This window comes from Engystomops pustulosus, chromosome 1 (assembly GCF_040894005.1).
Source record: "Engystomops pustulosus chromosome 1, aEngPut4.maternal, whole genome shotgun sequence".
NCBI classification, from domain to species: Eukaryota; Metazoa; Chordata; class Amphibia; order Anura; family Leptodactylidae; genus Engystomops; species Engystomops pustulosus.
The window spans coordinates 33,724,898-33,748,885 of NC_092411.1; the positions used below are offsets into that span (position 1 = coordinate 33,724,898).

The 23,988-nt window shown below is 43.1% G+C and overlaps 1 protein-coding gene across 1 annotated transcript in view; it reads left to right on the forward strand.

Annotated features, from left to right (window-relative positions):
- Positions 1-421: 421 nt before the first annotated feature.
- Positions 422-23,988, forward strand: part of MAST4 (microtubule associated serine/threonine kinase family member 4) — a 325,776-nt gene continuing 302,209 nt past the window's right edge. Inside the window, exon 1 of the mRNA XM_072144319.1 lies at positions 422-892. Within this exon, the coding sequence (XP_072000420.1) occupies positions 662-892 (231 nt within the window). The 5' untranslated portion in view covers positions 422-661. The remainder of the gene's footprint in view (positions 893-23,988) is intronic.

A 23,988-nucleotide genomic window follows, 5' to 3' on the forward strand; every position in this document is an offset into this window, starting at 1 on the left:
GTGCCCGGCTCTCTCTCTCTCCTCCTCCCTTGTGCCCGGCTCTCTCTCTCTCTCCTCCTCACCTGTGCCCGGCTCTCTCTCTCTCCTCCTCCCTTGTGCCCGGCTCTCTCTCTCTCCTCCTCCTCCTCACCTGTGCCCGGCTCTCTCTCTCTCTTTCCTTCTCACCTGTGCCCGGCTCTCTCTCTCTCCTCCTCACCTGTGCCCGGCTCTCTCTCCTCCTCACCTGTGCCCGGCTCCCTCCTCCTCACCTGTGCCCGGCTCTCTCTCTCCTCCTCACCTGTGCCCGGCTCTCTCTCTCTCTCCTCCTCACCTGTGCCCGGCTCTCTCTCTCTCTCCTCCTCACCTGTGCCCGGCTCCCTCCTCCTCACCTGCCGCTCAGGTGCTGCTGTCTTGCCCGCAGAGACTTGTTGCTGGCGCCGCCCCCCGGTCCCGTGCTCATTGGCTGCGGTGGCGGCGGGCAGAGCGGGTTCCCCGGGCACGCCCGGGAGAGGTGGAGCGGCGGCGGCGGCTTTGCAGAGGCAGAAAGGTGGGAGCAGGTTGGCGCATCTCCCGGGCATGGAGCGCTGTGACCCTGGGCACTGACCCGACTACTATAACCCATGCGGGCACCCGGAGGGCTCCTGTCTGCGGCTCTGGACGAGCTCACTCTGCTGCGGGGGAGATGGACGCCAAAGTTTCCGAGGGAGCGGACACCTCCTCCTCCTCATCACTTTCTTCCTCGGGCTCCCAGACTCTGTCAGAAGGAGAGATGAAGGCGACTACAGGGGGGAGCAGCACCGACTGCGACTCAGAGGGTCCTCACCTCTCACAGGGGGAGGAGGAGGCTGCGGGGAGACGTGGAGGGGAGACAGGACGGCAGTGCAGAGGGGAGCAGGACGAGGCTGACGAGGAGGTGAGAGGAAGCCCATGTGTGTATATGTATGTATGTATATGTAATGTGTGTGTATATATATGTATCCATGTAATGTTATGTGTGTGTGCACCTGTCTATGCCCATATAGCACCAACATATACTGCAGCTGTGCACATCCCCAATGCAGAGTGCACCTAACTATAAAAGTATATAAAGGTATTTGTCTATGAAGGATATATATGTATGCAACATGTTCCTGTGTGTATATGTGTGTGTTTATCCAGACTATATATCCACGTATGGTGCACAGTTCTGCGCATGTTACCATCTCTCTTATCTGTCTCATGGAGCTCACAATCTAACCAACTTCATGGTTGTGATTAATTGTATGGAAAAGATCTTAGATGGTTCTAGTTATTCTGGAGATGATCTTGCCATATGGAAATGTTGATGTATGGCGATAGGTTTACACCCCTGTGTACGGCATTGTGTGCAATCTCCAATTAATCCATAATTCTTGAATAAGCTCCGTTTTTATGGGTAAAAGATTTGTGCTATCCATTACTATGTTTATTGGTTGCAGTCTCTAGAACTTTCAGTTTACAGACGCTTCAGATTTGGGGAAAGTTCCTTATTTCATACATTTCCCAATACTTGGCATCCCTTCATCACCCCTTGTTTGTTCCTCTTGGCTATGGAGCTTAGAGATGGCCTTGACAATGTATACGGAGCCCTCTTTAAGAAGACCGCTTGTAGTTGGTGGTCTTCTCCAAGGAGATGGCCAGTACGTAAAATATTTGATGGTTCTAGATAAGGGAGTGGTCGTCTTGTAGAGGTATATGTACACACATATATATTTACCCCGACACACGTGGAAATTACTTAATGACTACAGCGCTAATCCGGACGTGAGTGTTTGCCTGATGTTCCTGCCAAGTTAAATATCTCAGCATCTCAATGCGTGTGCTTGGCATTGCGATGCCCACATGTCATACACACATGGCAGACTCATCGACTCTCGATGTCCTCCTGTACATCCCTGCATCAGAACCATAACGTTGAATCGTAATGATTAATTGTATGGGAAAGATCTTAGATGGTTCTAATTATTAATATTATTTTTATTAATATTATTAATAATATAATTCCTTTATTTGTATAGCTCACACAGATTACGCAGCGCTGCACAGAGCTTGCCAAACAGTGCCTGTCCCCATGGGGTCTCAACCTACTAGTATGTTTGTTTTTTTTTTTGGAGTGTGGGAGGAAAATTGATGACCCGGAGGAAACCCACGCAAACACGGAGAGAACATACAAACTCTTTGCAGATGTTGACCTGGGTGGTACTTGAACCCAGGACAGAGGGGCGATACTTGGTTTGAACACAAGGACAGCTGCAAGGCTGTAGTTTTAATCACTGAGCCACCGTGCTGCCCAACTGATTTGCTGCATGTTGCGCTGTTTAGGAAACCTGGCGTTATCCTATTAGAGTAGGTGGGAGTTGTTAGCGAATTTGGTGTTGCACAATCTGTCTTTGAAAAGGGAACCATTGATGCAGATATCAACAGAGACCTATGACTTGGATTCAATAGTTGGTTGATATTTAGTTTATGGGATCCATGGTGGACAGTAGAAGTACATGGTATAACATTGGCGCAGTCCTTTATTCTGTTGGATATGGATTAGAATTGCAGATTAGGATACCTCCACCTCACGTCCTATGGCATCTACAGCCAGGCAGGGGAATGCTGAGACATGCAGGACGTGGGTAATGTTCTCCTGTGTAATGTGGCAATGCCAGCCGCTCATTAGACGTACGAGGCAGCGCAAACAATTAATGATTAACTCCCTATAATGAGTCTTAAGTGACGGGACCGGGAGAGCTGGACGGGTGTTGTGATTTGTGATGTGTAAGTTATTCTGTCCCTGTCTCACTGCGCTGTAAACCTGAAATAGGATTTCGGCAGACGTGACCCCCCAGGTGAGAGAGCGTTGTGTTCCATGACTTTGATAAATGCCTTTGTCACGGCGTGTAAATGTTCTCCGTGATGGCGGATGGGAATCGCGTCCGTCTGCTCCCGCAGTCTCCAGTGCAGTGTGTGACCTTTCCGAGTGGACAGAAAGAAGAAGAAAAATGTTAAGTGATCAGATGTTAATTCATTACTTTCCGAATATTCAATTAATTTTTTTTTTTTTTTATTCTTTGACAGATCTTGGAATAAGAGGTGTAATTTTTTTATCTGCTATAATTTATCATCTGCGTGATGCATGCGTTTGGGTTTCTTACCTTTATGTGTAACGTAAAGGAGTGTGAGGGTCTGTACATGCTGCAACCTGTAGACCACCTTAAAGTACATCGAAATGTATACGTTTTTAACTTTTCCTAGATGGCGGTTGCTGGAATAGCAATATTGGCCTCCTTTATGAGGGACTATTCATTAAAAGTAAATCTACCATCAACATCCATCATGATAAACCAGGGACCCCTGCTCGTAGACCCAGGCACCGGGACTGTGGTAATCTTTTTATATTTGTAATCCATGGCCTCTCTTCTCATTGTGTTCTGAAACTTCCCCTGCAGCAGTAAGATAACATCAGACGGAGGGAGCAGACAGGAGACAGTGTAACAGCCTGTAAAGTCACAACACGGAGGGGTTCTAGTAACACGTACGCACATACCTGTCATTCAGACTCATTAGCATAATTTTCAATAACAAATAAAGAAGATTACCGCAGTCCCGGTGGCTGGATTTATGAGTAAGTGTCCCTGGTTTATCATGATGGATTTTGATGGTAGATTTCCTTTAATACATACGTGGCAGGAGCTTTTCTTATTCGTAGTACTAATACACCCTAGTGATCGGATGCAGGGGGGTCCCTTCCTCCCTGAATAGGGCCAGACTCTAATTATGATCAATTTGGTGCTGCCATTCCATGGGGAAATTGGGACTCCATCATTTATCCCAGTGATGGCGAACCTTTTAGAGACCGAGTGCCCAAACTACAACCAAGACCCGCTTATTTATCGCAAAGTGCCAACACAGAAATTTAATTATTGATTTATACTCTCTTCTCTGTCACAGCTTTCATCGATACCGGCACCCTGAGTTCACCATTAAAGCAGAAAATAGAAGAAATTTGGATGATCATTGTAGCTTCCCTCCAAGGTCCCATAAACAGGAAGAATTGTCAGGGCCGGAGCAGGAGCTACAATGATAATCCAGATCTGTCCACACCTTCCCACTCCTCCAGTAGTCCCTGGTAGAGCTGTCACTTTAAAATATCTCTGTGCACAGCAAGTCCTGAGCTGTCTGGGACTGCAGGAAGATGCCTGGAGTCATCTCTGGTGATGGCCTGAGTGCCCACAGAAAGGGCACCAGTGCCATAGGTTAGCCACCACTGATATATCCTGTTCCCTGCATCATGGTTGGTGTGTGAATTTGGGCCATCACACGGTCTGTGATTGGAGAACCAACCACGGTAGTGTACCATGTATTTCAATTTAGCGTTTTCAATAACAATCCAAGGTTAAAGCTAGGAAAAACCTGGCACTAGAAAATATTGTGTGATTTTTAGGAACTTGTGAATGGCAGGCAGATAAATACTTGCAGGTAGCTTTACAAGAATTTGTTAAAAAAAATGAATTTTACAAGTGGGCCCTACACTGATACTGAATACTGGACCTCAGTTACTAGAACAAATGGCTTCTAGTACTGTACTGGCCCCCAAAAAGAAGGGAATAGGGAAGGGAATATGGGCATATTGGGCTCACTTTCAGGGTGGGGGGCAATACTTGGTTTGAACACAAGGACTGCCCACCTGATAGTAGAGTACCAACTATTTATGGATTCTAATTTTGTAGAATGTCTTCCTCTGTAACAATGGGAAACAAATTTATTTTTCAAAAGGATCTGTATTAAAACTGTATTAGTTGTTTATGGCAACCAATCGGAGCTCTGCTTTAATTTTATAAATAGCTGTGTGGAAAATGAAAGCTGAGCTCTGATTGGTTGGCATGTACAACTAGAACAGTTCTGCTCTCAGACATTTCGGATAAATCTTCCCCATTAATCATTCTGCCCTGACTTTGAATTGAATGCAACCTTTTTAGGTCCTGACCCAGCATTAAATGGAATCTGACATATAGGAAGTAGTTGGTTATGTTCCTGAGACATTCACAAGTCAAAAATAGACTTGCAGATCCACTTCCCCCTTGAGCGTGTCAATCACTTACGTCACAGTCTGGTGACGAGAATGCATGAAGGGATTAATTTGTAACTTGTGGAATCCCGCCCCCCCCCCCCCCCCAACAAAAAAACATACCTTATGTAATTTGCAAAAACTTCCTGATTTAATTTAGTTCATGCCCATTTTTTTAAGATATTTTTTGATCATTTAGCTGTGTCATAACTTATTGATGGCAAACATATCGTGGTACACTATGGCCCCAGTATTCTGCTGCAAGTTGCACCTGTGTGAAGCGCATTAGACAGACAACTTCAAAAAGTGGTTCTCGACTTTCGGCAAATAATTGATTTTGTTTGTGCATTCAAAAGTCTTACAATTTTCCAATGTACTTTCTGTATCAATTCATCATTGTTTTCAAGGTCTCTGTGCAACACCCCTGCCAACGCATAGCCTAGGTGGTTGTTGCGAATGGCGCCCCCTCCCTGTTTTGAGACTGATATTTATACTAATGTAAAGCAATAGGGTTCTACCAATTGGCCAAGGGAGTGTAAAAACCCCTGGTGGGCTGGAGCACATGGGCAGAGCACAGTCAGGCCAGACTTAGAGTCGATCTTGCAGTTTAGTCAGCAAAGCAAGCAGAGCGGCACCAGCCAGTGTCTTAATACTAGGAAGCAGGGGTGCCTATGGCCAATGCCTGACACCTTTAGGGCAAGTCCGGATACTTAGCCCCCTGAGCAGAGGTCCACTATCTGGACTCGGCTCCATATTACCCATTGCAGCCAGAAGCTATTACCAGGCTGTGAGCAATTCTATCGGCGGACCAGCTATCTCCTACCTTCTTTCCAGCCAGTTGAATCTGCTGCTGTTAAGGCCGTTGCCTGCTGTTTGGAGTTGAATAAAGAACCGCAACTTGATTTGTACAACGTGCCTCCGTGTAATCCCTGGATCAGGCTGCTTCACCGTCATGGGCTCCCCAACCTCCATCATCCATTGACTCCTACAGACACCTCAGGGGTGACCCTAGGTCTAACCTATTGCATCAGCCTCTCCCTCATCTAATTTCTTGCACACCACCTGCTGGAGACCTGCCAAGCTGTAGGACAGCCCTCCGGTCCCCATACCAAGCACCGTGACACCAGCGTGCCCAAAGCCGCAATAACCAGCCACTCCACTATTCTGGTCCCCGGCTGCCTCCAGGCCCACAAGAAAAGGCTAGGCCCCGGTGGGGGGTGTTGCATCTGCTTGCTGTTATTGTATAGAAAGCTTCAGTGTTTACTTCCAGTGTGTAGAAATCTGTCCATGATCGTGTGATGAACACGCACATACATGAGCCATTACTATCATAGAAAGTAATCAGAGCTTTATGATATTAACTGCTCGTGCACCTGCGTGTCCATCACATGACCATGGACTGATGTCTATGCACTGGAAGTAAGCATAGAAGATTTCTATAGCAGGACAGCAAGCAGAGATCTAAAAAACCGTGAGGAATTGATACAGAAAGTATATTGGAAAATTGTATAACTTTTCCTTGCATAAAACCATATCAATTATTTGCTATAAGTGGACAATCCCTTTAAAGGGACTCCGTCCACAAATATTACCCCATTAAACTACTACCCCCTTCAGGTAAATTCCCATCTGTTTAAAATATTTAAGTTTTTTTCTAGGTAGACACATTGGTCTGGAGTTGTTTGGTGTAAATAAAGCATTGCATAATTTTTCAATATATGTGAACAGGTGTGTTTTTTCTTTTTTCTCCCAGCCTACTCACAATTTATTTTTGTGATGTGAACTCTTGTAAAAGTTGATAACTTCCATAAACTAAATCAAGGAGATTTGTCTAGGATTGTAGCCCTTCTCCAAACCTACTGTCCAAAAAGTCATCTAAGGCTTTAATAAACCCATTCTAATAATCTTCATAGACGCGTCCTGCTGACAGGCAAATTTGTCTGTGAAATAAATGAATCTGATTAGCCATGATGGAAATAGATCACCCATGGTATTCTTCATTTTATGAATGCAAATATTATTATCAAGTCTTTTTTTTCCATAAATGAACTTGTGTCTTTTGATTAGCGACCCGTCCATCAGTGGGATGCGGCGCCGGCACCATCTTGGATTACGTTTACTTTTGGCCTTATTACTCCATGTTCTAATGTCTGTCTTCATTTCTGTAAAGTGAAATATCCTCATATTGCCAATGATAATTTCACGCCTCATGATTGCCTCACCTCAGAAATCTGCTCTTCCCATGCTCAGTAAATGAAGCCTCTAATTTGTAAGAACATCCAGAAGTAGAGCTGACTTTCTAGGCAATAACCAAACTGAAAATTGGCTTTTTCTGGGTCACCCCCCGTAGCATTGACCTTCTTTAATTGACCTGCATGAAGGTTTTTTTTCTGTTCCTGTTTCCTTTTTTTTTTAAATCTTTATTTATTCTGGAAGTGAGCAATTCTTCCTGACGGGCTATGAAAACTTTCCCCGAAAATGCTGAAATAGAATGAAAATGAAATGGATTATACGTATTAGGCTTGTTCTACATGAAAATGTTAAATACCCAATCAGTTGGTCTGCATAGAAGTTTGTTCACCTCCTAGAGATGGAGCTTCCACTTCTTGCCAGTAAATAAAATTTACCATGAAAATCAAACCTGATAAACCAGGGACACTTGCTCATAGATCCAGGCACTGTGACTGTGGTAATCCTATATTCGTCTATCCATGGCCTCCTTCCTTTCTAAAATTAACTTTTAAAACTTTGCTACCGAGCCAGCAGGGCTCTAGGGGTGTTACCATAGCCCCTCCAAGCTGTGGCTTCACAGCCTTTTACACTGTGCAGGAGCTTGTATCCCCCTCACACTGTGTGAGATAACATCGGGCTGAGGAAGCAGGGAGGAGGGTGAGACAAAACGTGAAGCTTCAGCATGGAGTGCAGGGGGATGTTGAAGCTATAGAGAGGTGCTCCCCAGCGCCCGTCTGGCTCTATGCACAAGTGTTTAGCTGTGTACTAATGAAGACGTAAGAACATTTTTTTTTTATGGGGTTTTATCAAACTTGTATTTTATATTTGGGGAGAGATTTCGGAAATGTTCCAGAAATAGTGATTACAGGCAGTCCCCTACTTAAGAACACTCGACTTACATACGACCCCTAGTTACAAACGGACCTCTGGATATTGGTAATTTATTGCACTTTAGTCCTAGGCTACAATGATCAGCTGTAACAGTTATCACAGGTGTCTGTAATGAGGCTTTAGTGTTGATCCTGATTCTTATGACAACCCAACATTTTTAAAATCCAATTGTCACAAAGACCAAAAAAGTTCTGGTTCGCATTACAATGATAAAATATACAGTTCCGACTTACATACAAACTCAACTTAAGAACAAACCTACAGACCCTATCTTGTATGTAACCCGGGGACTGCCTGATATAATAGTTTATCACTGTTGAAGTTGCTGTGGAGATCTCTAACACTCTATACAGTGATGGATCATCAGAGAATTTGTGAGTTGCAGTGTGTGAACAAGTATAACAGATTCTTACCCCTCTCCCATCCGCCCCCCCTTGAAAAAAATCCTACAGTAAAATATAAAACTTTTAAACCTTGTCTTTGCAGTCACATGTGCATCAGGTCTTTGCTGGCTCAGATGCACTTGATGTTTGAAACCTCATCCATGGCCACTCAAATAAAATGTGCAGTCTAGTCACTTGTTCTGTTGGATGGTCTACAAGTTTTTATATTCCTCCCCTTTAATTTACTGGTGCTATCAATAGCTTAAAGTTTTGACAATTTTTCATTTCGCACAATGTAGTCTGAACAGTGTATGTAAGTAAAGCCTTGGGATCAATTAGAATATTGGCGGACAAGCTCCTAAAGAGAATGTTGGCAAGACCATTTCTAGGTAACGCTGTCAAATTCTAGGATTTTCGAGGTGCAAAGTATTGCAAACTGCTTTTTGGTGCAAAGGTTGATTAATCTTCCCCACTGTCTACCACAGAGGTGCCAGAAGATTTCGCCCATCCACCTGAACAGGCCATCAATATATGTTGATCTGGGGAAAACTATTTAAAAGGGCATCTACTACCAGGAGGACTGTATGCAAATTAACCTGAGGGGCTCCAGGTTTCATAGGTGTTAATGGAGCCTGGAGCTCCTCAGGCTCATTTGCATACAGTCTTTCATCTAGATGCCCTTTAAGGAAAATATCATTATGATTTGTTTCCTTTCGAAGGATTGTAACAATTTCTTGCGTTCGTCAACTCAAAAAGCACTTGATCCTCTTAAAATAGGATATGGGTTCAAGTAGAAATTTTGAAAACCATTACAAAACTGATTTTTAGCATATAAGACCATGGCAGATGAAGTACAGGCGGTCCCCTACTTAAGAACACTCGACTTACATACGACCCCTAGTTACAAACGGACCACTGGATATTGGTAATTTGTTGTACTTTAGCCTTAGGCTACAATAATCAGCTGTAACAGTTATCGGAGGTGTCTGTTATGAAGCTTTAGTGTTAATCCTGGTTCTTATGACAACCCAATATTTTTAAAATCCAATTGTCACAGAGACCAAAAAAGTTCTGACTGGGATTACAATGATAAAGTATACAGTTCCGACTTGCATACAAATTCAACTTAAGAACAAACCTACAGACCCTATCTTGTATGTAACCCGGGGACTGCCTGTACTTTGTTACAGATCCATATTTCATCCATTGCATTGTATAAGAGAATTATGGCTTTGTTATGGAAAAAAAAACTTGTCAGCTGTAAAGTTCCCATATGTTGTGCCACTAGAATTCTGTCACTCTTTTTGGGTTTCTGGTCTGCTAAGATTATTATGGAAGGGGGACAGGGGGTATTGGGTCTGAGCGTCATTACCTTGGGACAGTCCTGTCATTGGCTCACCTCATAGGTCACATAGGGATAGCAAACAAATATCTGGCCTCGGCTCTAAATTGACACATTTGTCACTTTGGGTATAAAATGGATATTTCTGCCTATGGATAACTGGAGCGGAGTGTTCGGTGGCTTCCTCTGAACTGCATCTCCTAATAGAATTCAATTTCTTGAAAATCTCTTTTTTTTTTCTCTCTACTTTCTTTCCTTTATGTTCCTTCTGATTAGTCACACAAACAATCACTTGTAACCTGTTCACATCGTATGGGCTGCTAATCACTAGCCTTCCCCATCACAGGGGGAACGCTTCATGCATTCGGAAAGCTGCATTGTTAAAACCTGATGGCATTGTAAGTGTAATAAATAAGATGAGACAGGTCCATTATCTGGGTAATCTGTGTATGCTAATAACAGGCCTGGAGATGATATTGTGCAGGAGTTTTTACCTGTGATGAGCATCGGTCTATATGACAAGCCAGGAGCCTGATCAATCACACAGGGGAAAAGCGTCTTAATGAAGACCCGGAGGCTTGGTAAATTGGGGGAGGTTATAGATCATCTGATATACTGTGTGTGAATTGGAACCTATTGCCATTAGTGATGTTTTGTGGAATGGATGGATGAGGCATAATCTGCATGTTCCGAGCTTCAAAATCTTCCACTCCAGTTATGGGCAGCGCACCACTTGGTGAGAGCGTGTTCACTGCTAGATGTGGATCTATAGAACCTAAGGTACTGGCCTGCTACCACCAAACTTGACTGATCGGATGTGAAAATGGGATGTGAAGAGTCATATTTACATCAGATGAGCAAATAAGAATGGATATTTTTTTGATACCCTACTTGAGGTGATTAGTAGTTTAGTGCAGTAAAATTTTGTAATTTTGTCCCTTTTAATCCATCTGTTGTCCCAGTTGCCTTTTCATAATACTAATAATAATACTTTATTTATATAGCGCACACAGATTACGCAGCGCTGCACAAAGCAGATCAAATTGGTCCCTGTCCCCATGGGGCTCACAATCTAAACAACCTACCAGTTTTGGAGTGTGGGAGGAAACCAGAGGAAACCCACGCAAACATGGAGAGAACATACAAACTCACTGCAGATGTTGACCTGGGTGGGATTTGAACCCAGGACCCCAGCGCTGCAAGGCAGTAGTGCTAACCACTGAGCCACCGTGCTGCCCACCTTTTAAGAGTATATAAAATTTTACATGTAGCTAATAAACAGATCAGTCCAGATACATGATAATCTTTATTTACGGTACATAGCGCCATCAAATACCGTAGCGCTTTAACAGATCAGCCCTGATGTTGGTGACAATAACAGACTTTAGGCCCTGTTCTAGACTTTTGTCACTAATCTATGATTTATACCACTTTGTTGTCAGGGTAACGGCGAACATTATAGCGTCACGACAAGCACATATATACGTGAAGTGTAGGGTTTGGTGTATTGCAGTATTTAAGTGCATCTTATAGACTGCTGGGATAGGGTTGCGGTAATGTGTGTTACATCAAGCTTCTAGGCGGTGAAGAGCTCGGTGTATTGACAGTACACGCACCTGTGCAGCTGATGGCTGCTTTAATAAATTATCCATTACCATGTTGGCTATAGCTGTCAATAAGAAATGCCTTTGTTCGGCTTGTGATAGTGTAGATCTGTATTTCTCCTATTTTAAAGCATGTGATCCTTTGCTGAAGAACCAGCAATTAGAAGCCGCCAGACCGTCCTCCCTTGGGCTCCTGTTACGGAAGTCAGAAAGCTGATATTTATGAGTTTCTCGGTAAAGGTTGCTGAATTGGCACTATACGAGCCTGTTTGAAATCCGGGATTGTTTGATCTAACATGAGTTAAATGTATAGTGTGAACATCCCTATTGCTAAGGCTTCAGTGCCAGATGAAATGTCTTGCATACGAGAAGAGGGTTTGTGCAGCTGTAATCCGAGGCAAATGCCTCTCGTCATCAAACGGAAATACCACAAAGGTCTTTTATGCATCTTCCCAGCGTGCAATGTGAGCCACCATCATCTTCAATAAGCTGCAAAAAATTCTGGAATGTCACTTTTTTTTTTAAATTTTTTTTGTTGGGGGACACTAGACGTGTAGCTTCTGGTCCTCAAGACACAATCTTCAAAGAGTCTCCTTGTGCCTAGTGTCTCGTGTGCGTCGCGTTGAGGGCACATCTAACACCTGCTGAGAGCACATTGCTAAAGTGTTTTTATAATAAAAGTGCCCTTTTCTGATACTTTCATCTAACTTTTTTCTCTTTATCTTTCTCTCTGCAGAGCAGTGTCCCATGGGAGTGGCCAGTGACGAGTGGTTTTCCCCCAGCCTGATCCATCATGCGTCTATTTGAAATAGACCCAAGATGGAGCGGTTTCCCAAGGGGAAGGGGCCCTCATCACTGGCCACTACCACGGGAGATGGGATGCTGCTTTGCAGAGAGAAAGGTAAACTTTTCATCTAACTTTCTATTGGCAAAATCCACTTTTATTATACACATGTCCACACTATTCTCTATGGGGACATGGGGGGAGCCAGAAAATGGGCTCCTGATGACAGGTTCCCTTTAAGTTTCAAGTGTGAGAATAAAGAGTACAATTGACCATGGGAAAGTGGAGGGCAGCATTGACAGGCTGACATTTTTTTCACACACACACGCCTTTTTTTTTTTTTTTTTAATTTCCAACTTACATTTTATTGAATAGTAAAAATAAATGTTCACCTTTAACAGCTGGTTACGGTACGGTTGAAATATAGACATATCCAATATATCGTTCAAATAGTTGAATCTGGGTCACGCAGGACCGTAAGGCTTCTTGAGCTAGAAATTACATGTCAGATATATCTGTTCTGGATACGAAATTGGTGACTGTTAGGAACTTATGGTCATTAGCAGATTTGCAGGGACCCATAAGTCACATCACATGCACTTTTTTTTTTTTTTGCGCATGATTAAATCTTACTATTCTCTCCTTTTGCAAGTCACGTGCTTGAAAAACGCACCACAAAAGTCTATGTAGATGGGTCAAAAACGCAATTGTCATGGTGAGACGCAATGCAATGCAAGTGCATATCAATTGCCATAGAAAAGATAGACCACAGTCCTGAGTCTTTCACACGCGTTATCTGAAAATGCATTGACAACATGCATTGACCAAACCCTGATTGCTCTCTGATCAGACTCTGACGTGATCTGCATCGCAAGTGTGAAGAGGTCTTTTGTACTGTGTGCAGGCCCTCTGTGCTTCTTTATTTATATATCTGAGCGCTGCTGAATAGGTGGAGCTGCAGCAGCAGAGCTATGACTCATCCTGCTCTCTCCACTCATTGTCTGTCTGTCTGCCTGCCTGCCTGTCTGCCTGTGTGGGCGGACTATGAGAAGAGAAATGCAGTGCATGACGCCGTAAGACCGAACTGGAGTAGAGACAGGGGGCAGTGTCCTGAGAACATCGAAACGGTGCAAATTCCCAGGTACATATACATGCAGTGACATGTCTGATTGAAGAGATTTATTGAAAACGGGATAACCCCTTTAACATTGTTGTAGCCACTTGCACTTCGTCTTTTAGATCGAACAAGCCAAAGATTAAGCCTAAATAGATGCTTGTTACTAGTCTCTCTAGCTTTTGGGACATGTTTTCACCCCATATGTGATTCATAAGATGGCCTTACTTAGAAGGCGCGCTGTAAATTATCTCGCCTACATGTTAAACATCATGTATATTATGTTTAATTAAAAGAAGAAGCCTGAAGATGTGTCTGGTGACTCACATAAAGTTGTTCCATAAAGTTCTACAAACCAATCGGTAATAAAACCCGCCTAAGTGTGATAATTAATAAATAGCACTGTCTGGAAATAGACTGCAGTAGGGAAGGCTGAGGAGTAATAATGGCTAACATATTTTATACTGCGTTTATTATTAAGTGCATGCTTTTAGTGCTTCATGGGTAAAAAGCACACACAGGCATTTGTGTATGGCACATTCACTCCTCGAGTGCCTCTGTGATTTGGTGCCTGACTAAACAGATGGCGAGCATTTAGTCTAAAATTGTAGCCGTAAACATAACTTTTTGCCCTCCGCTCCAGTTACTGCGTGATCCAGCTGTGCCGCTATTGTTTTATTGGAAGTTCTCTAGGCCTCTGCGGGCCGACTTTCTCTGTGGCACTTCTCGTAAGCAAGGTGCTTGGGAAAAATGTCACCCATAAACTTAATTACAGCTAAACTTTGGGAAGCCTGCTGACACTGTATAAATTTACAGCAGTAAAGTCAGCGCCGAGAACCTGAGAGAGTCTGGAGGCACCCGGGATATGAGGCTGCGCTGAGCCGCCAGCCGAGGAGGTGGGGTAGATGTCACAATTTCCAGCGTTTTTGGTGCCAAAGCGCAGTTATGTGCTATTAAGTCTTGTTACCTGTTATTAATTTATATGATCGAACATGTACATAAACAACATAGAAAATGATGCAGAATGTAAAATTCATCATCCTATTACTGGACGTCAGGATTTTTATATAACTGGGGAGGAATTTTTATTTATTAAAATGTATCCCAGAGATAATGTTATAGATCATATTTGTTTTGTGGTCCCACGAGGTGGCATCTTCCAGAAAATCAACTTTGATGAGAGATAATACAGTGATGGTACAGTACCGGAGTAATGGGCGCACCCAGCAATGGCACAGTACCGGGGTAATGGGCGCACCCAGCAATGGCACAGTACCGGGGTAATGGGCGCACCCAGCAATGGCACAGTACCGGGGTAATGGGCGCACCCAGCGATGGCACAGTACCGGGGTAATGGGCGCACCCAGCGATGGCACAGTACCGGGGTAATGGGCGCACCCAGCGATGGCACAGTACCGGGGTAATGGGAGCACCCAGCGATGGCACAGTACCGGGGTAATGGGCGCACCCAGCGATGGCACAGTACCGGGGTAATGGGCGCACCCAGCGATGGCACAGTACCGGGGTAATGGGCGCACCCAGCGATGGCACAGTACCGGGGTAATGGGCGCACCCAGCGATGGCACAGTACTGGGGTAATGGGCGCACACAGCGGTAGCACAGCACCCGGGCAATGGGCGCACACAGCGGTAGCACAGCACCCGGGCAATGGGCGCACACAGCGGTAGCACAGTACCGGGGTAATGGGCGCACACAGCGGTAGCACAGTACCGGGGTAATGGACGCACACAGCGGTAGCACAGTACCGGGGTAATGGGCGCCCCTTTTCATGCAAGTGCCATCAAATACCCCTTAGACAAACCAAGCACAATATACTGTATATAATGGCCCACATGTATCAAAAATATTCCCTGTGGAGTGTGCAGACTGTGCCAGATTCACAAAATGTGTCACACGGTCTTCATGAATCTGGTGTCCTCTGCACTGCTCTGGAAGTGGGCGCCATTTGTATTTTTTTGTGCACTTTGTTCGTGCTGCAGAATTGTGGTGAAAGTTGGTAATAAATGTGGCACAAACGCTGACTAAGCACTAACCTGTATCATGGTGCAGACTTTTTATAAATACATGTGCAGTAGTTTAAACCTTCTTTCTAGTGCAAAGTCAGACAGAAAACTGGAGCAAACGCTTTAATAAATGTGGCCCACTGTGTCTACTTACGTAAGGTAATAGACTACTTTCTTAGTTGACGAAGCTGTGAAATGAAACCCGTCTCTGATTTGTTCCTGTAATGGAGTTTTATCTTAGTCTCGTAAAAATATATTTTAGGACTGTTTGTAACTGGGTATATTTGGGGAATATGTAGAAGGTTCACTGCACATGTAGTGTAATGGCTGCTGAGTATATAACATGACCTGGAATAAGGATTTCTTAGGCTACATTCACACTACAATATGGGGGACGTATATACGGCCGACGTATATGCGGCTGATATACGTCCCCCATACACTTCTATGGGCTCACGGGCTCCGTAGCCCGGGGAAAGATGGGACATGTCCGATCTTTCCCCGTATTACGGCGCCGTGCGCCATTACTTCCTAAGGAGAGGGGCGGGGGTGAGCTGCGCTCACCTCCTTCTCCTCTCCCCGCGCTGCCGTGTGCCCACCGTGCTACGTACTAGACTTTTAACAGACTTGGTAGTGTTCATGCTTCATTCCTATAGTAAGACATGTGATACCAGTTCCTAGGGTCATTGGATAACCTCTTCCCTATACTATAGGTCATATGTTATGGTATAATGAGCAAACCCTTTACATTTGGTTGCAGTGATGTCTGCTGTCCATTAGATGTTTGGTTCTTAGATGTGTCTGTAAAAAATTTTTTCACTTTGTTCTATTACCGATAAGGTGCAGAATGTTATATCTACCTGCCCTAGTTTAATCCCTAAAGGGGAAACATTATGCCCTCTTTATAATCTCAAGCAAGTAGAAAAGAAAGGGTTAATGTGAGCTACCTTCTGGTTGAAGAGATTTCGGCTTTAGCACTCTTACAGTTTCCCCAGGAAGATTACTGACGTCTTCCTCAGTCGTAGGATCAAATCCCTCAGGGCTCTGTATTATGTCCCAAAATTTTCACATAAATGGCTGCAGGTTGAACAGTTCATACACAAACAAAGGAGATCTAGCGGTATATACATGGTATTTCTGTTCACATTTCTATAAAACATCTCGTACTCTTTATCAGAGGAAGGAACAGAAATGCTTCCAACTACACAGGACACTATGTACAATCTGCTAAGCTCTTCATGCTCTATAACACATTGAAGAGAATTTTCACCACATTTATGTCTGTCACCACTGTGGTGCACAGTATAGACCGTTGAAAGTAGGTACCAGAGTAGGAACAGACAGTCACAGTGATAAATCTAGTGCATTAAAAGCCTAGTGTTTTTCAGCTCTATACTGGAACCTGAGACGCATTGGAGCACATTTATTTACCCCGTCCGAGGAGTTCACATAAAGTGCGTTGTCCGATGATAATGCCTTGTGCCGCGATACACTAAGATTGTGCGCCCGATATCCTGCATGTGTCCCTTCCCCGCTCAGGTCCGCCGGAGTTCACCTTCTCTTCCTGGTGCATGTAAGCACACAATTTAAAAGATAAATACCGCGCTCAGTCAGATCATCCGACCGCATACCCCCCCCCCCCCTGATTATTGTCGCATGAAAGCCAGGGCAGCTGCGCCACGATCCGATCAATCCCAGCGCAAACCCCTGTTAAATACCTGTCAAAACTGTGCAAATCCCGAAACCGGCGAACAGTCTGGCGAAAGTGCGACCCTTAGTAAATAAGCCCCATTATCTAATTCCCCGACACAGTTTGCAGATAAAATGCTCTGGGACACAATTTTCACGGTTTGTACACCTAAAAACAACTGTCAGGCATTTACTTTGGACGAGGAGGGAGCGGTGTCTGGCAATGCAGTGAGCCGGTGCAGGGCGTTCCTGCTCCGCGCCTGCGCACTGCCTATATCCTGCCTATAGTTCAGGCGCAGACTACGGCACAATTCTACTCCAGGTCAGAGCTGTAAGTAATGTCTAATCTGCTGGCAGCATGTTATAGAATAGGTGGAAATGAGCAAATCTTACAAGGTGTCCTATCTGCTGGCAGGAGGAGCTAAGCAAACGTTCAATGTTGTGGGGAACTTATAAGTATATAACTTTTTATAGATGTAAATCTCTACTAGTCGTAGGTATCTAGTGGTTGGTCGTAACTATACAGAGAAGGCTCTGTAAGTAGGACCACACACACTGGGTGGTCTACAAGCTTTGATCACTAACACGATTTATAGATCTTTGAGTTTTTAGGATGATTGCTGCTCATGTTGAAGATCCTGTATGACGCCTTTTGAGGCCCAGTTCAGATTTTAAGACTTCAGTTATTTTAATGTTCGTAGTTCAAAGATCTGAATGCAGGTGTGAACTGGGCCTTACATGAGTTTATTGTGCTGCATGCTAAAAAGGCTGAAGCCCCTTTTGGGCTGGGTTCACACTACACTGTGAGGACTCGTCAGGAGGGTGGCACAGACTTATCCCACTGCAGCCGGCGATGAATGGGGCGTTCCCCCAGTGATGTCACTTCCCTAATATGGACAGTGACATCACCGGGTTCTCCTTCTGTGCTTGGCAGGGATGTGGGGGAGATGCAATAAGCTGCATCTGCTCCCCATAGCCGCCCATTGCTGCCGCTGTGCGTATGTGTCGCTCAGGGGGGAGGCTGCAGGATGAAAAGACATGGCTTGTTTTTTTTGGTGGACAGGATGTACAGTGACAACTATGCCTCAGTCTGCCGCTATTTGTCAATGTATGCGCTAAGCTTATACGCCGGGTGCTTTACAACGTATACACTTGGCGTATACATAAAGCTTGGTGTGAACCCATCCTTGCTTTTCTGTAGCTTTTTAGGCCGGATTTACACAGGTTATTGTTTATTTCAGTAATGTTCAGTACGTTTTGCTTGCTATCTCAGCTGCGGGTTGATTGATATTAAATTAAAAACCTTGAGGCTGATTTATTACTAGTTCTGCAACATTTTGGTGTTGGCTTGGAATTTGTGCAAGGTTTATCCCAAAGGTGGCGCACCTTCTGAAGAACGCAGTGCACAATACCGGATTCGAGGCTTCCTAGGGCAGAACTTTTGTTGTTGCTGAGGGGACTGCACAAAATTTTGTCAAAATGTCATGTGAGATTGAGGCTGCTTGTACACAAACGTTTGCTCGTCCTAAAATCAAGTCTATAATTGCAAACCGTTTTGCTATTTACACTTAATTAAAAAACTTTGCATAACTCATTATAGTATAAATAAGTCCAGTACATTTTGTAATTAATCTTAACTAGCTCGGCCGGTACCATCTTTCCTTCCCCTCTTTATAAAGAGTTTCAATCTGAAATGTGTTGATCTCCTGCTTGCTAGTATTAGACACTTACCGAGGTCACGTTACACAGTGAAGGGAGGAGTCGCAGCTCGTAGTCTCCACCCACCGATTCAATTCCAAAATAGAGATGGTTAGGGTGATGCCTCACGTGGCGTTTTTGGCCCGTTTTAAGCATGTGTTTTCATTCCACTTAAAACACATCCGTTTTTGCCCGTTTACCATGCATTTGGCTGCTTAGAACCTGTTTATCTAAATTGATAACACTTTTCTGTAATTTTCTTGTGGCCTCAGGTTTTTAGGGCTTCAATTGTGAGCTCCAAATGGCACCTGTCCTTTACCAAAGTTATAGGTTTTAATACATTTAAAACATGTTCATTGAATAAAGAAAACAAAGAGAAGTGTGTATAGGAAAAAAAGTATATACAAATCTTTGTTGAAACTAAATCATTACCGAACAACAAATATTCTGTTAAAAACACTTAAAAAGTACATCTGTACATATCCCCAGAATATTTGTTGTTAGGTAATGATTTAGTTTCAATAAAGATTTGTATATACTTTTTTGCCTATACACACTTCTCTTTGTTTTCTTTATTCCTTGGATAGTTCTATTAGTGTGTAGGCACTACATGGCTGATTTTGATTATATATTTTTAGCAGTACAGGTTTTGCTTTTTTTCTATTTCAAAAATGTTCGACATTGTGTTATGTACAAGAAAAAACTTTTCGCAACATTTTGAGACCAATTAAATTTTTATCTTTAGCTGTACAGACCAGTGAGAAAGTGGCAATTTTTTTTTTTTACGTTACTGCTTTCATCAATGGGAAAAATGGTTTTATGTTTTGATATCTTATCGGGTATTTTGGGACACAACTATACCCAATGTTCCAGGGAAAAGAGGGTGATTTCAACTTTAAAGGTAACCTGTCGGGCACATCCAAACCAAAAGCCCTACCTCACTTTCTGTAGTGAGTTTCGCTATATGATGATATTAAAATGAGCCAGAAGCTCCTGTGAAATATAAAATCGCCCCTGACTCTGCATTGTAATTCTGTGAAGTGAGTCAGCCGGGTGGTGTTGATCTGTCCTGAGTCAGGCTGCAACACTCCTTTCATCCTCTCTCCTCTTGTAAACATTCCCCCTGCACACCTCAGAGCAACTCACTATGCCGTAAGGGGTTCCCTTTTTAATTTTTAATTACCTTTTTGGTACTTGAACCCTAGGGTTCTGATCACTCAAATACTGGCGGTCCCCTACTTAATAACACCTGACTTACAGACGACCCCAAGTTACAAATGTACCTCTGGATATTAGTAATTTACTGTACTTTAGCCTTAGGCTACAATAAACCTCTATAACAGTTATCACAGGTGTCTGTAATGAAGCTTTAGTGTTAATCCTGGTTCTTATGACAATCCAATATTTTTAAAATCCAATTGTCACAGAGACCATACATTTTTTTGGTTGGGGCTACAATTGTAGATTATACAAGCCTACATAACCTATCTTGTACGTAACCCCGGGACTGTCTGTACTGTATTACAGTAAAGGGCCTAGTTCAGTCGCTCTGTCAGGCCTGGGAGTCTTGAAGAGCTTCCCAGTTGTCATAGGAGTGGATTAAAAGTGATTCCTCCAGAACTGGCAACAGTCCATAGACACGCAGTTAAAATATCCAAAAAATGTCTTCGAACATGGTTCAAAACGGTGAAGTGGCCACAAGTAGGCAAAAAGGTTACGCGTTTCTGATATTCATGGCTCTTTACTCATACCTGGATATGTTAGGTATGAATAAAGACCAAGTAACCTTTTCTGTCTGTGGCCACTTCTGTTTTTAGACTTCTGTCGGCTATTTGATATGTATCCCCCCCTCTATGAAAATCAGGCCAAACTGCCACCGGGGGCAACTTTGACTGACCACCCAGGGTATATGGGGGGCTTTTGGAGGCTTTTAACTTTCCCTCAACTGATGTCAGGAGAATTATGGAATCATATCTGTTCCTGTTATTCTGAATTAAGCCACCTCAGCTTACAGCAGCAGTTTAGGTTAAATTTCACGATGAACATGTGCTATGTGCCAAAAAGTGGGGGTGCCATATGCAGTCAAAAAAGAAGGCACGTTTTATGGGTGTACCCCTGAATTATGTCTTGTATAGATTTAAAAAAAAATGCACATTTAAGGCTCCAAATCATTTTTGTTTTTATATTTATTTATTAAATATATATTTTTTTTTATTAAAATGTATTTTATTTTTTTAATAATATATTGCAAAAACTATTTCCAAGTGTGAGCCGGAGCTTCTAGCACTTTCTTACACGTATTATTTGTCAGTATTGCAGAACACAAGCTGAATAATGTCTGACCGTGAGCACATTGTATTCTCCTCAGTCGTCCCCTGAAGCAAGTTCTGTAATATTAACATTCCTATAAATTTCTGAGGTAAATAATGTAAAGACCAAACTGCGCCCCAATGTTACGCGGCACAATACTGATCTGTTATGGGACTTCCAGGGGGCAATTTCATTTTCCTCCCCCCGTCCTATAGTGGATTGTATAGACCTTTGTCATATTGGGATTATTGCAGCAAGTGTTTTCATTTACTGCTAAATATTCATTATAATTTAGCTCCAAGTCCTCGAGTACATACAGTCCCTGTCATCATACTGTTTGCTTTAGCATCTAACACAAGGAACAGAACAGATTGCCGCAGGGTATATTCAGCTGGCAGGAATGGTCCAAAATGTTCCTGTGTTCTAGGAAGTATCTATAGTAAAATCCTAACGGCAGGATGTTTGCTAAATCAGACTAAGCCACCAAAAGTAAGCAGGATATTGAATTTGTTAAAATAAAGCTTCATCTTTTTATGAAACGTGCACGTGGGTTAAGTTGAATTGACACGTGTCCGGGTATCCCCGCCACACAACCTAATGTTCAGCGCCCACTATACCTTGGTTCTCCACATGTAAACATTTAAAATTGAGAAAAAGGATTCATTATCTTTATTTTATATAACTAAATCTTATTTCGTGGCGATTCGCAAATCATGGGGTACATGTACTGACCAAAATTGACAATTGCAGAGTAATATAGTAGTCGAAAGATAGCATTGAGGGCCCTGATTGCAAGTGCTTACACTCTGAGGTAAAAGGCAGGAGTTGATAGTGCTTGTACAATGGTCCAGCCATATTTTATATGGCATCAAACTAAATAATTTCTCAAAAACGCCACCACCTTCTGCTTTCTATGTATACAGAGTTAACAGAATTCAAGGTGCACAGGAGAACCTATCACATGATATTGGGTGCCAAGAGCGGAAAGAGCAATCGGGTTGGGCAATGTGACGGTCTTTCCATCAGAAAAAACCTCACCAAACATGTGTCTGGGTTGTGCAAACCCCCTCCTATCGTGTGATCTGTATTACTTGGTTTTGATATAGGAGTAACCGTTTTGCACCCCCTTTTGTGCTCATGTTTTTCTCTTGTATTGTAATTTGTCATAGGAGTTTAGGTGCCTGTGGGGGGGGCGTATGTTTTTTTTTTTGTTTGTTTTTTTTTTTTTGTTCCTTTCTAACTCTGTTTGATAATTTTTTATTTTTTTTGTATAATTTCAATGTATTTTGGTGTGTTGAAAACAAAAAAAATAAGATTTGAGCACCTTATAAAATATGTAAAGTAAACGGCGCGAAGGGGATCTCCGAAATTGTTTAAAGGGTAAAAAAAAAAAAACAAAACTTTCCGTCATGTGATTCCTATGGTATTGGGAGAACAGAAGAACCATAGTGACAACTGTTGATTTTGCTTATGCAGTGGGAAAGGGTTTAATTCCAAATGGAAGCATTTCATCTCATACCCCAATCTTCACCCAGCACTTCAGTACCCAAGGCCGCTGCTACTTTGATGCCAAGCTCTGATGAACGAGATGACAAATCAATTTCTGACTTTGAAGATGATACATGACAAAAGTTTTTTTTTTTTTTTTTACAAAGATGCTACAGAGTTATACTCGCATCAAGAATGAAAATCAGGAATTTATTATTACCAGGAGAGTATTGTTCATCGTTCTGACATGGTGAAAAGGAGTCCCTTCCTGATTTTGCTCAGTAAGACGAGTTGGTTTATTGCATCGATGTGTTCATCAGACCAGACATTAGCAGGCTTATAGGTGATAGTTTGCCAATTACATGATGGATTCCTCAAAAAGAAGGGGGAATGGAATTTAAAGAGGTTGTAGCAGTGGTGGAACTAGGGTTTCTGTGTGGCATAACCTAGTTCTACTAGTTTTGGTGCCCAAAACTGTACACAATATTCCATGTGTGGTCTGACCAGTGATTTGTATAAGGGCAAAACTCCTCACCATGAGAATCTATACCTTTCTTGATACATCCCATTATTTAATTTTTTTTCAATAATGGATCAATAAAGTATATGTTTATGTGAGTGTGTTGACTTTACTATAGGACATTTTGGATAGTCATCATTGTAATTTTTTTTTATTGGTGTTATAGAGTAAGGTCTATTTGTGGGCACATCACTGCCCCCATAAAGGTCTAGGGCAGTGATGGCGAACCTTTTAGAGACCGAGTGCCCAAACTACAACAAAGACCCGCTTATTTATCGCAAAGTGCCAGCACAGAAATTTGATTTATGATTTATACTCCCTGCTCTGTCACAGTTTTCATTGATACCAGCCCCTGAGGACACCAATAAAGCAGAAAATAGTCCCAGGTACAGCTGTCACTTTAAAATAGCTCTGTGCACAGCAAGTCCTGGGCTGTCTGGGACTGCAGGAAGATACCTGGAGTCATCTCTGGTGATGGCCTGAGTGCCCACAGAAAGGGCTCTGAGTGCCACCTCTGGCACCAGTGCCATAGGTTAGCCATCACTGGTCTAGGGCACCTGATCACAGTGGGGTTAGCACACGCCGTCTCACTGCACCGTGGTTGAGCCACTTTCTATGGAGACGGGAGAGGGAGGAGCACACACCCCTTCTCTTTCCAGCACCCAGCTGTATTAATGGGTGACAGCCAGCGAGCCCAACGTTCATGAGCATAACCTCCTACGAGTGGATCATATAATGAAAATGTAACTTTTCTTTTAGCCTGATACAGTGTAGGTTTCCAACAGTTATACTTTCAGTACACAAGACACTGTTCACACGGATGTAGCAAATGTCATCATTTTGCACAATGTTCTAC